Here is a 12,836-nt window from a genome sequence, read left to right as displayed (position 1 = left end):
TCTCAAAAAAAAAAAAAAAAAAAAAAAAAGTTTATATCCAAAAAAAGAATATTGGCTGAAAATTTGGAGCATTTGTAGCTAGAGCCCCCACTTGAGTGTAGTATTGATTGTTATGTACACTATTTATTGAGGTGCCAGATGGTGTGACTATGATATCATTGAAAAAATGATTAATTTCCATGAACCTGACATCAGAGGATTAAATACCAGCATTACAAATATATTTGTCACTTACCGAGGTACTAATTGTTGTGCATTACTCATATTACTTTTGATCAAAATGTTACCAGAAATTAAGGCTGTAGACACTGCTGTGGATTAAATCCTCCCTTAAAACATGTCTCTCTTCTTTTTCGTTCTTGAAAATGGACTGTGGATATTCAGTAGTCATCTCAATTGCAAATTCTGTAAACATTGAACTATAACATCATATAAGAAAAATTGTAGAAATTCATTTGCAAATAAAAAATAAAATATTTTCAACTTTTATTAACTTCAGATATCATTGAGCATAATATCAGATATCATAGAGTTGGTAAACTTCGCTAGTCATCATTAACAGCTTTAGAACCCAAGTGTCTTCATCTGCTTTCCATGGGCCCAGCAGTATCTTTTAGCCAGAGACTAAGTCAAGTGCCTTGACTTCATCCTTAAGTTGGTTGGTAGCATAGTGATGAAATTGCTTGTTATGCTGTAAATGCAGTCTGTAGGATTATTATCTGCATTGACTATTTTTCACCTTATTATTTTTCTAAGTATAAATAATCTCTTTGAAGTTTGGCAAAGTGTATCAAATGGACAAAAACCAAGAAGTCAAACAAAGCTTCTTTTTTTTTTTGAGACAGTCTGGCTCTGTCACCCAGGCTGGAGTGCAGTGACACTATCTTGGCTCACTGCAGCCTCCGCCTCCTGGGTTCAAGCGATTCTCTTGCCTCAGCCTCCTGAGTAGCAGGGACTACCGGCACACGCCACCACACCTGGGTAATTTTTGTATTTTTAGTAGAGACAAGGTTTCACTATGTTGGCCAGGATAGTCTCGATCTCCTGACCCAAACAAAGCTTCCTTAAGAGTTATGATGATGTTGGGCCAAGCACGGTGGCTCATGCCTGTAATCCCAGCACTTTGGGAGGCCGAGGCAGGCTGAGGCAGGCTGATCACAAGGTCCAGAGATCAAGGCCATCCTGGCCAACATGGTGAAATGCCATCTCTACTAAAAATACAAAAGTTAACTGGGCATGGTAGTGCATGCCTATAGCCCCAGCTACTCGGGAGGCTGAGGCAGGAGAATTGATTGAACAAGGTGGAGGTTGCAGTGAGCCAAGATTGCACCACTGCATTCCAGCCTGATGGCAGAGTAAGACTTCGTCTAAAAAAAAAAAGAGTTATGATGATGTTATAGGTTTATGATAATTTTTCATTTTATTCACAACTTATTTTTACCATTGACATTAGAAAGAGCATTGTTGTTCATATCAAATTAATTACTTTATCTCTCCTTGCTTTTTTGTTGTTTTAACTGAAATGGGACCTACCTCATTTCATCTTAAAAATTAGATCATCAGAGACAGTTACCCTCAAGTCAGGCTACTGAGTAGTAGCAAATTAGGGTCTTGAGAACCTGGGCAGGACCTGAGAAGGAAGGAAAGAGAGTAAGAAAAAAGAAAACTGACCATTTGTTAGTGCCAAAGCTTTGTTACTCATGTCCAGAGAGGCAAGAGAAGGAACACCAACTGTGGCTGCTTTCTGGCAAAAGAGAGGGTTGCTAGATAGGAGGACCAGTTGGGTTAGAAATTAGAACAGACACAGCATACACCACAGTGCAAGAGGGCAATGAGTGGTCAGATCTAAAGTTGAAGCTATGGCCAGGTGCAGTGGCTCACGCCTGTAATCCCAGCACTTTGGGAGGCTGAGGCAGGTGGACTGCTTGAGGCCAAGAGTTCAAGACCAGCCTGGCAAGCCTGGGGAAGCCCCATCTTTACTAAAAGTACAAAAATTCTCTCGACATGGTGGTGCATGCCTTTTATCCCAGTTACTCGGCAGGAGAATCACTGTAACCTGGGAGGTGGAGGTTGTAGTGAGCTGAGATGGTGCCATTACACTTCAGCCTGGGTGAAAGTGCTCGACTACTACATCTCAAAATGATAATAATAAAGAATAAATAAAAAGGCAAAGTCAGTGAGCAGTCACTCAGGGTTTAGGGTGGCTCTAACTCTAAACACCCAGGACAGTTAGGGGAGTGCAACATATGCCATCATCAAAACTAGAGATTTTTTTATTTTATTTTTTTAAATGTTTGTGGGTACATAGTAGGTGTATATACTTATGGGGTACATGAGATGTTTTGATACAGGCACTAAATGTGAAATAAGCATGTCCTAGAGAATGGGGTATCCATCCCCTCAAGCTATTATCCTTGGGGTCACAAACAATCCAATTACATTCTTTAAGCCATTCCAGGATCACGAGGTCACAAGACTAGTGGCCAATATGGGGAAACCCCATCTCTACTAAAAAAGTACAAATATTAGCTGGGTGTGATGGTGCAAGCCTGCAGTCCCATCTACTCAGGAGGCTGAGGCAGGAAAATCCCTGTAACCCGGGAGGTGGAGGTTGTAGTGAGCCGAGATAGTATCACCGCGCTCCAACCTGGGCAACAGAGTGAGACTCTGTCTCAACAAAAAAAAAAAACATTTCAAAATATACAATTAAGTTATAATTGACTATAGTCATCCTATTGTGCTATCAAATAATAGGTCTTATTTATCCTTTCTATTGTTTTTTCTGGAACCATTAACCATCTCCACTTCCCTCCACATTTTAAAGTAGTGACTAAGGGCTGCCTGTCTGATGCCAGAGGCCTGTCCCTTTTGTGTTTGGGGTTTTGCACAGATTCTAACACTGTTAGTGGGAATTGTATTATTTGTTTTGATGAACTTTAATTCAGTGAGAAATAGATAAGTTCTGTCTACTCAGCAAAGAAGTATATAGTATACTGTGAATATATTTTTCAGTTCACAAAAAACACAGAAATGAAGCTGGATAGTTAAAATTTTGTTTCTAATATCTGGAAAAAGTCATTTATGTACAATATCTTATTCTAATAATTCTAGAAAAATCAGAAGTTACAGTTTTAAAAAGTCATAGTGATTATATAGGAACGGTTCCTCATTTTAGTAGCTTAATCTGGATATCTTTTTCAAGCTAGGAAGCACTCTAGAAACTTTTGAATTTCAGTAACTGAGTTACACTCAGATATTATACAGAAAGTAGGTAACTTATTTCTATTTTATTTCTATGTATGCACAAAAATAAGGAAAGATGCTAGTAGGAGTCTATAAAATTGCACTGTGAGTTAGGGTGCTAGCAAGAGCACAGTTTGAGTCTAGGCTCAATTGCTTTAGGCTAACTGCTTTATCTCTCTGAACTTCATTTGTAAAACTTAGGTAATGAAGACCTACCTTTATGGTTGTTGTAAAGAAAAAAATACAGTGGCCTCTTCATTGTCTTTGGTTAGTAAATGTTTGTTTTCCTTTCAGCTTTCCTTTCAGACCTATTTACAGTTAGTTTACTTACTACATTTTCTCATTTTCCAATCTTTTAAGAATGTGTGACATCACCACCTACTTAAAATTTTTTTTAAATTGAACAATGTCTTAATCTCTCTTGGAGGCAGAGTAGTTACTATAAAGATTTAAGCTCAGCTATATATTTCCTCTTACTTAAAAAGATACTTTATACTGGCCATTCTTAAAAACTAAGTTTTGGATCCTTTTTGTAGTTAAATTATGCACACTTCAAACATACACAATTGATCACAACATACAGATGTCCACAATTTGTATGATATTACACACATTGACATAAAATACTATAATATGAGATAATGGGATAATTTAAGAAAAAAGTATTCATGTATGTTTTCTGAATAAGTTGTTCAATAAAAGTCATTTAAGCTTTTAGATCAACAGGTATTCTAAAGTAGCCAAAGACTTGAGGCAATGACCATTGTCTTTTAAAAAACAAATCTAAAATTTAGTTTTTATATTTGTTACTAATAAGATAACTGAAGATAAGTGAAAAAAGTAACTCTCCCCTTGTCTTTAATAAATATTGGCTGGGCGCAGTGGCTCACGCCTATAATCCCAGCACTTTGGGAGGCTGAGGCGGGTGGATCACAAGGTCAAGAGATCGAGACCATCCTGGTCAACAAGGTGAAACCCCGTCTCTACTAAAAATACAAAAATTAGCTGGGCATGGTGGTGCTCGCCTGTAGTCCCAGCTACTCGGGAGGCTGAGGCAGGAGAATTGCTTGAACCCAGAAGGTGGAGATTGCGGTGAGCCGAGATCGTGCCATTGCACTCCAGTCTGGATAACAACAGCGAAACTCTGTCTCAAAAAAATAAAAAATAAATAAATATTTATTACACTATTTGTTTTATGACAACATTATGAACTAGATGTTAGGTCTACGATGGAGTTAATCAGATAGTCTGCTTTCAAGAAGCTTCCATTTTAGTGTGAGATAAAGGTATTGAAACTGTAATTTCAGGTTTGGAGGATGCTATGAGGGAGAAGCACAAGGGAAGTTGACCCACATGAGTAGTTCATGATGTTATTGAAGCGAAATAAAAATGACTGCTGTATTTGTGTTATGTCTAAGTTCAAATGTCAGGGTCAGATGAAATCTGTGATGTGTTCTTAATAGCTGGTATTTTTACATAGAAGCTGTTTTAAATTTATGTAATTACATTCCAAACAAAACAAAAAGAAGCCTCAGTAATCTAGTTATTATATTAAAAAGAGTAGCTGTTCAGTGTAATTTCCATCTCTCTTAACTGTTAGGAATGTCTGCTAATCTTCTGTATGCTTACACTAGCTGATAAAGTGATTGCTTGTTGTAGAGTTATTATAGGTCTAAGAAATCAATTTGCTCGCCTTTTCATTGTTGCTGCTGCTTCCATAGGAAATTCAGTGAACATTATCACTCCTTGTGTAAAGCAGTGCATCACCTAGCAACTATTGACTGCATTTTCTCCCTGGCCAAGGTCGCTAAGCAAGGAGAGTACTGCAGGTAATACTTTTCATTTTCCCCTTTATCAGTGCTTTGGATAAGATGACATTATTCAATTAATTATAGTGTCTTTATTATAAAATATTAAAATTACTCAAATGTGTTAGACTATTGGGAAAGCTGAATGTCATACATATATAGCCTGATTTGAAAATTAACAAATTTCTTGCTTGCTTGCTCTGTCACCGAGTACAATGAAAGCAGATGTTAAAGTTTATGTGGGTGACCTTTCTATAAAGTTTGAGCACTCTTTTCATTTATTTGCTTTTATGTGAACTCTTTTATTATTTTAAAAGTTTGATTCAGCAAGAAAAGACTGAGAAGATAGGGCCTGGGGGGCATTACTGTGATCTGTTCCTTTTGTTAAGAGCCCATATTCATCCCACTATTTTTTATTGACATCCCAACATGGAATATTTATGCTCTTTTTCATAAGGATGTTAGTATCAAACAAATCTAAATTTAAAATTCAGACACAGCTTTCATACAATTTGTATGTCTTCCAAAACCTGGAGTATATATATACTTAAGAAAAGGTAAGGCTGGGCATGGCGATTCATACCTGTAATCCCAGCACTTTGGGAGGCTGAGGCAGGAACATCTCTTGAAACAAGGGAGTTTAAGACCAGCCTGGGTAACATATTGAAACCCCATCGCTACAAAAATTTAAAAAATTAGCTGGGTTTGGTGGGGCACACTTGTAGTTGCACCAGCTGCCTGGGAGGCTGAGGTTTGCTTGAGCTCAGAAGTTTGAGGCTGCAGTGAGCCATGATAGTGCCACTGTGTGATCGAAACCATCCTGGTCAACATGGTGAAACCCCATCTCTACTAAAAATACAAAAAATTAGCTGGGCACGATGGTGCGTGCCTGTAATCCCAGCTACTCAGGAGGCTGAGGCAGGAGAATTGCCTGAACCCAGAAGGCGGAGGTTGCGGTGAGCCGAGATCGCGCCATTGCACTCCAGCCTGGGTAACAAGAGCAAAACTCCATTAAAAAAAAAAAGGATAGTGCCACTGTGCTCTTGGGTAACAGAGCCAGACCCTGTCTCAAAAAAAAAAAAGGAGATACAATTAAAAAATATAAAATAAAATAAATAAATTTGTTCAAGTTCAAATTTTTTTTTTTTCAGGAAGCATCTAGATTCTCCACTTCACTGCCATAGATGTCATCAGTATGCTTTCCCCTGTCTTTGTTGCTATGCCTGTTCTATCCTAGTATATCCTCCCAGCTCTGAGTAATCCTTTGTGTCCAGTTCTACCAGGAAGTGCTTTGTCATTATATAATTTTGATAGCAACAGAGTAAGTCACTTAAAATTTTGTTCCAAAATGAAAATCTTCCTGTTAAATCATATCAGTGTCATGAATATTATATATTGATTTCACTTGGCAGAGCACCTAGGATTTTATTTTAAAATTGATGTGACAAATACTTGCATTTTTTTACAGTGAATTTATAACTCACCTAGATTTTAAAAATCCTGTCTTCAGAATTATACTCTAAAATCCAAAACCTATCCTTTTTTCATAACTTCAGGTGTCTCTGCAACAGATGACTTCAAATTATTTACTCAGGAGATATTGTAGTCACTTCTTTTTTGAGACAGTCTCACTGTGGCCCAGGCCGGCATGCAGTCGTGCAATCTCAGCTCACTGCAACCTCCACTTCCCAGGTTCAAGGGATTCTCCTGCCTCAGCCTCCTGAATAGTTGATATTACAGGCATGTGCCACCACACCTGGCTAATTTTCCTATTTTTAGTAGAGATAGCGTTTCACCATATTGGCCAGGCTGGTCTTAAAACTCCTGGCCTCAAGCAGTCCACCCACGTTGGCCTCCCAAAGTGCTGAAATGATAGACATGAGCCACTGTCCTGGCGTGTAGTCACTTTCTTTGCAAAATAGGAGAGCATTTGGGATTTTATTAGCCAGATATATTTAAGAAGAATAATTTAGGAAAATAGTATTCATTGGTTTTATGAGAAAGTTCAGAAATGTGGTTACATGTTAAAGTTCTGAGTCAAGAACTCGAGGAGGTTGTTGGTAGGAATTAAACTTTTGAAAAAGACCAATGAATGACCAGTAACTGGTGAAAAGATGTTCAATCTTAGTAATCAATGAGTGCAAATTAAAACAGTGAGATAGCACTGTTCACCTATTACATTAACAAACATTAGAAAGTTTAATAATACCAACTCTCGGTGAGGTTATGAGAAAACAAGTTAACTTTCATATCCTGCTTGTAGGAAGTTAGACTGATATCTCTACTATTATCTATTAAAATAAAAAATATGTATACCCTATGACTTAGAAATCCCACCTTGAAAATTTACTCTAGCTTTGGAAAACACTTGGACATGTACATGAAGAGACATGCATAGAATTGTTCATTGCATCATCATTTGTAAGCAAAAATTTGGATGCAATCTAAATGTTTAACAGTGGAAAATGACTAGCTCATCTGTGTAGCAGCTTTGACAGAATGCTGAAAATCTGACAAGAAGTGATCTTAAGTATACTGTAACTATAAAGGTATATTGACCCTACTTTCAGTTTCTTAAAGGCCATCCAAAGAACAAAGACAAAGTTTACTTTTTTTTTTCTTTAAAAAAGAGAGTAAAACCTATTCTGTATTACATTTACCATGTGGGTTTATTGGATTCTTTTATAAATGTAAGATGCATTTTGGGAGCTTCAGTGATCTTATTTTTTCTGTGTCTTGGAACATTTTGTTATTTCATCATCTTGAGAATTATTTCAATATTGTTTATTGATTGTTTCAATTATACTATAAAAATCTAAAATAAAAAGAAAATGGGAGAATGGTGATACACGAGTGAGGGGAGAAATCACTGTCACATCATCCTTCTGTTTTCTTAATGTATTGCCCATGTTACGTCATCTCCCAAGAAGGTATAAAAGAAGAGTGCAGATGCCACAGTGGGAGTCTACTTCTAACTTTCACTGAACACAGTTGAAAATTTAGAATTTTCCGTTTTTCACCCATAAAAGCAAAGAGAAAAAAATTGGCAGAGGTCTTTCACAATTACTAGGTTAATCAAATGATGAATGTGAAGAGAAAGAAACCAGTGCTCTGGATATTCTTGGTGATGGTGAAATTTCATGTATCAGCAAAATCTGAGATTCTGAATGCTCAGACAATATCATAGGTGAGTTTTCTCAAACTCAAGAATTGGCATGTGAATAATGTATTTGTAAGGGCAAAATGAACCCTGTTATTCTCATCAGTTAGTCATTCAATAGGAAACATTCATCATGAAATATTTGGTGACAAGAACCTGGACTATCCCGTTTTGCTGAAAGACATGTGATAGTATTCTTTTATCTTTAATGATATTTATTCACTAAAATTTACTAGATACAATTTATAGGTGGACAGACAGGAGATTGAAAGGATATAGCTGATGTAGAATAAAAGTACTCATTTGATTATTATAATTGGTGTTGATAAGTCTAAAAATGAAAATATTTTGCAATTATGGAGCAAAGATGATCATCTTTTCTTTAAGGAAATCATGAGCTTTAAAAGATTTCAAAACTTTCAAGTATTAGCATTTTGTTGATACAAGTATGAAAAGAATCAGAAATAATGAGCTCTAAAACCTATTAGAAATGTATTAATATTTGGAATGTAGTATTTATGATTGAATATGTTCCAGGTGCATGCTTGACAGCTGATGAGCAATGACATTCAGAATGTGTTACTCATTTCAGATATATATGCCTTGAAAACCAGGAAAATATGGAATAAAACTTTGAGATTTGCTATGTTTAAATTCTTATTAAAATTTTTCGTGAGGTTGATTTTTTTTACTATTCCTTTATTCATATTTCCAATTGTTTGTGAAATGACCTTAAAGGAGTACATTGGATCCAGATGGTAAATGGTAAAATCTATTTTGTGTGTGTGTACTGAGGGTTAACTCAGTATAGTAACTGAGGATTAACTATTGAATTTTTTAAGTTTCAGAATGATAGATTACAGTATGACTTTTCTAAAGAAATCACAACCAGCATGATGCATATATCAACATAAATGCACAGAAGAAGGTTGGAAAGGGTAGATACCAAGCTGGTCTCAGTAGTAACCTCTGGGAAGGAGAGCTGAGAGTAGGGCAGGGCTCAGAGGGGCTTAGAGACACAGTTAAAACTGTAAATGAAACAAATACAGATGTTTTGCTAAAAAAAACATAAAGACCAACAGTGCACCTAGAACATATTCATTCATAAATACTAAATTCCAAATATCAATACACTTATCACAGGTTCTAGAGCTCATTATTTCTGATTCTTTTCACCCTTGTATCAACAAAAATGCAAATACTTGAAGTTTTTGAAATCTTTTAAAGCTCTTTGCTCCATAATTGTAGAATATTTTCATTTTTAGACTTATCAACACCAAATCAACAAAAATGATTTTTGTATCAAAGTAAAAGATACAAAAGACCATAGAAAGGTGATTTAATTACACAATGTATGAAAATTTCAGGTCAGTTCATTTCCAAATTCAACACATAGTTTATATTAATAATTACATCTAGAAATAATGTTATTTGATTTACATTATTATATTCATTAATGAAAATAAGTAGCAGTAATCTGAACTGTTATCTTTACTAATGAAAATATTGGTTTGATCTCAGACAGTAATAGGAAAATGAAAAATAAAGCCTGGCATGGTGACATGCACCCATAGTCGCAGCCTCCTCAAGGGGCTGAGGCAAGAGGATCACTTGAGCCCAGGAGCTTGAGGTTGTAGTATGCTATGATTGTGTCTGTGAATAGTCACTGCACTCCAGCCTGGGCAGCACAGTGAGACTCTATCTCTAAAAAAAAAGAAGAAAAAAAAAAGATCTTATAAAGGTAAACTACAAAGGTAAAGCCATTATAAAACCCTGTTGTTTGTGTGTGCGTGTGTGCGTGATGGAGTCTCACTCTGTCACCAGGCTAGAGTGCAGTGGCACAATCTCAGCTCATAGCCTCCTCCGCTTCCCTGGTTCAAGCAATTCTATTGCCTCAGCATCCTGAGTAGGTGGGACTACAGGCATGTGCCACCACGCCCAGCTAATTTTTATATTTTTAGTAGAGACAGGGTTTTATCATGTTGTCCAGGATGGTCTCAATCTCCTGACCTTGTGATCTGCCCACCTTGACCTCCCAAAGTGCTGGGATAATAGGCATGAGCCACCACACCCAGCCCAGACTCTTCTAAAGTATGTGCTTCATTGCACTATTATAATAATAAATGTTTTCCCAATTTTTACTTTATGGTTCCAGTTTAACATTTGTACTCAAGGCCTTATTCTGGACATATGTTCTCAAAATCTATGTTTAAAGTTTTGTTTTCTGTTGTATAAATGGAGTACTGAAATTTTTCATGCTTAGAGATTTTTTTTTAAAGGCTATGTCCATGCCTAGTAAATTGAAACATATTTCTTTTTGCAGACCAACTGTACAAGAAGAAAGAAAAATCTTAATAAAAAATGGAAGGCACCCTGTGATTGATGTGTTGCTGGGAGAACAGGATCAATATGTTCCCAATAGTACAGATTTATCAGTAAGTACTATATTATGCCAAAAAATAAGTTGACAATAACTTTCCAAACTTTTAAATACCAAAGAAATGTTTTTATAATTAAAAGTTAACCAGATTTTAACTTTGGCTTTAAATGGGCTAATCCTGGACATAGTTTTATATTTACCACCAAATGTGGAATTGGTGCTATTTTCAAGAAAACATTATCCGTAGATTTAGTAACTAAAGCTTTAGTTCTAATTAGTTATCCTAGGTAACCCAATAAAAATATTTTACATTTGTAAATACCCAATAAGCAAATAGAGTTGGAATTATACCATAGTTTTGCAAATTCGTACTAGCATGTAGTGTTACATCCTTTGTACTGTGACTATTTTCAGATGTTCTTTCTATGAAAGAATCGGAGATGCCTCTGCAGATTCCAGTGATGAGAATTTTTATTATAGGGACTGGATTTCTCTTACATAACACAAATGATCCTAAATACTTATTCACTTAACACATACTTACTAAGTGCCTGCGTCTCAGGTAAAGCAAGATTAGGAACAGAGAGTGGTAAAGAACACAGAACTCTTCCCTGCCCTCACAGAGCTTATGGTATAGCAGAGAAGATAGGCTAGTGCAATACAGCTTAGTGCCTGGCATGATAGAGGAGACCAGGGTGGCCTGGGGATAGGTAGCAGGTTGACCTAACCCAACGGTGGGGAAGCATTGAGGAATGTTCCCCAGGGATGAGATACCAACTGAAGAATAAATCAGTGCAAGCCAGGGAAGTGAAGGAGCATTCCAGGTAGAAGAACTAGCATAGCAGATGCTGGAAGTGAGGCATAGCAGGATGAATTCAAGGATGGTGAGTAAGGTCGGAGTGCAGAGTGTAAAGAAAAAAGTGTTCAGAGATAAGGAAGAGGCCAGTTCACTTATATCAAGAAATTTACATTTTTCCCCCTAAAAGATTAAGAATACTAGCAAAAGAGTGATTGAAGCTGGGGAAAATAGTGAAGTTGTGGCAGGGTGTGTGAGTTCCATTGTCAAAGATAAATGGAGCTAGGCACTCCAGTGGTAAGGATTGATCTTATTCAGTAATACTCCTGCAATAGGGAAGAGTCCATTGTGAACTGAACTTGAGTTCATTTTGGCATCGATGGCTGGGTGTTTTTTTTTGAGACAGAGTTTCACTCCTGTTACCCAGTCTGGGAGTGCAATGGCACGATCTCAGCTCACCCCAACCTCCGCCTCCTGGGTTCAGGCAGTTCTCCTGCGTCAGCCTCCCGGGTAGCTGGGATTACAGGCACACGCCACTGTGCCCTGGCTGGGTGTTTTAAAGGAAGCTTGAGGGAACAGGGAGAGGAAATGAGCGAGGGGAGGAGAGCAAGTGAGGTGTGGTAATGTGAAACCCATCTGGGTTTACTAATTGTTTGCTTATACCACATTTCTTTTCTTTTTTTTTTTTTGAGATGGAGTTTCGCTCTTGTTGCCCAGGCTCGTGTGCAATGGCGCATTCTCGGCTCACCGCAACCTCCACCTCCTGGATTCAAGCAATTCTCCTGTCTCAGCCTCCTAGGTAGCTGGAATTACAGTCATGTGCCACCACGTCTGGCTAATTTTTTGTACTTTTAGTAGAGACGGGGTTTCACCATGTTGCCCAGGATGGTCTCGATCTCTTGACCTCGTGAGCCACCCGCCTCGGCCTCCCAAAGTGCTGGGATTACAGGTGTGAGCCACTGTGCCTGGCCGCTTATACCACATTTCAAAGAGTAGTTCTCTGGTCCTTAAGAAGACAATTCTGGGTGATAGATTTACATCCCAAAGGGGCAGAAAATGTATTTATAATTGCAAGCTTTCTAAGGTAACTAACTGTTCTAAGAAGGGCTTCAGCATCTGGCTGCCTGTCACCAATTTTTGGCTGGGATGGTGAATACTGGTAGCACTGAGCTTTCTCAGGCAGGTACTTTTAGTGGGGCTGGGGTCATTTTATGGATGCAGTCTTGAGCTGTTAGAAACTGTGCTAGTGGGCTAGTTTCTAAGTGGGAAGGGTAGACAAAATCCTTTTTGCTCAAAGTCTGTAGGTTTTTATAGGTCAAAGTTGAGACCTAGTCCAGAAGAGGGCCAGCGAAACCTGATGAGAATTTGATCAAGGAGAGGGTCTTCATTGACATGGGATAAAAGAGTATGGTGATGGGTCAAATAATTAATATGTAGGGAGTAGTTACG

General features: G+C 37.5%; 1 protein-coding gene across 7 annotated transcripts in view; it reads left to right on the top strand.

The window, feature by feature from the left end:
* MSH3 (mutS homolog 3) overlaps positions 1-12,836 on the top strand; it is a 244,522-nt gene that overhangs the window by 156,124 nt on the left and 75,562 nt on the right. For all 7 annotated transcript variants that reach the window (XM_054252616.2, XM_078365272.1, XM_054252613.2 and 4 more), the window contains 2 exons: positions 4,965-5,072; positions 10,535-10,646. In XM_054252616.2, coding sequence (XP_054108591.2) covers positions 4,965-5,072; positions 10,535-10,646 — 220 coding nt within the window. The remainder of the gene's footprint in view (positions 1-4,964; positions 5,073-10,534; positions 10,647-12,836) is intronic.

Source organism: Callithrix jacchus, chromosome 2 (genome assembly GCF_049354715.1).
Source record: "Callithrix jacchus isolate 240 chromosome 2, calJac240_pri, whole genome shotgun sequence".
NCBI classification, from domain to species: domain Eukaryota; kingdom Metazoa; phylum Chordata; class Mammalia; order Primates; family Cebidae; genus Callithrix; species Callithrix jacchus.
This window is presented reverse-complemented; position numbering and strand designations above follow the sequence as displayed.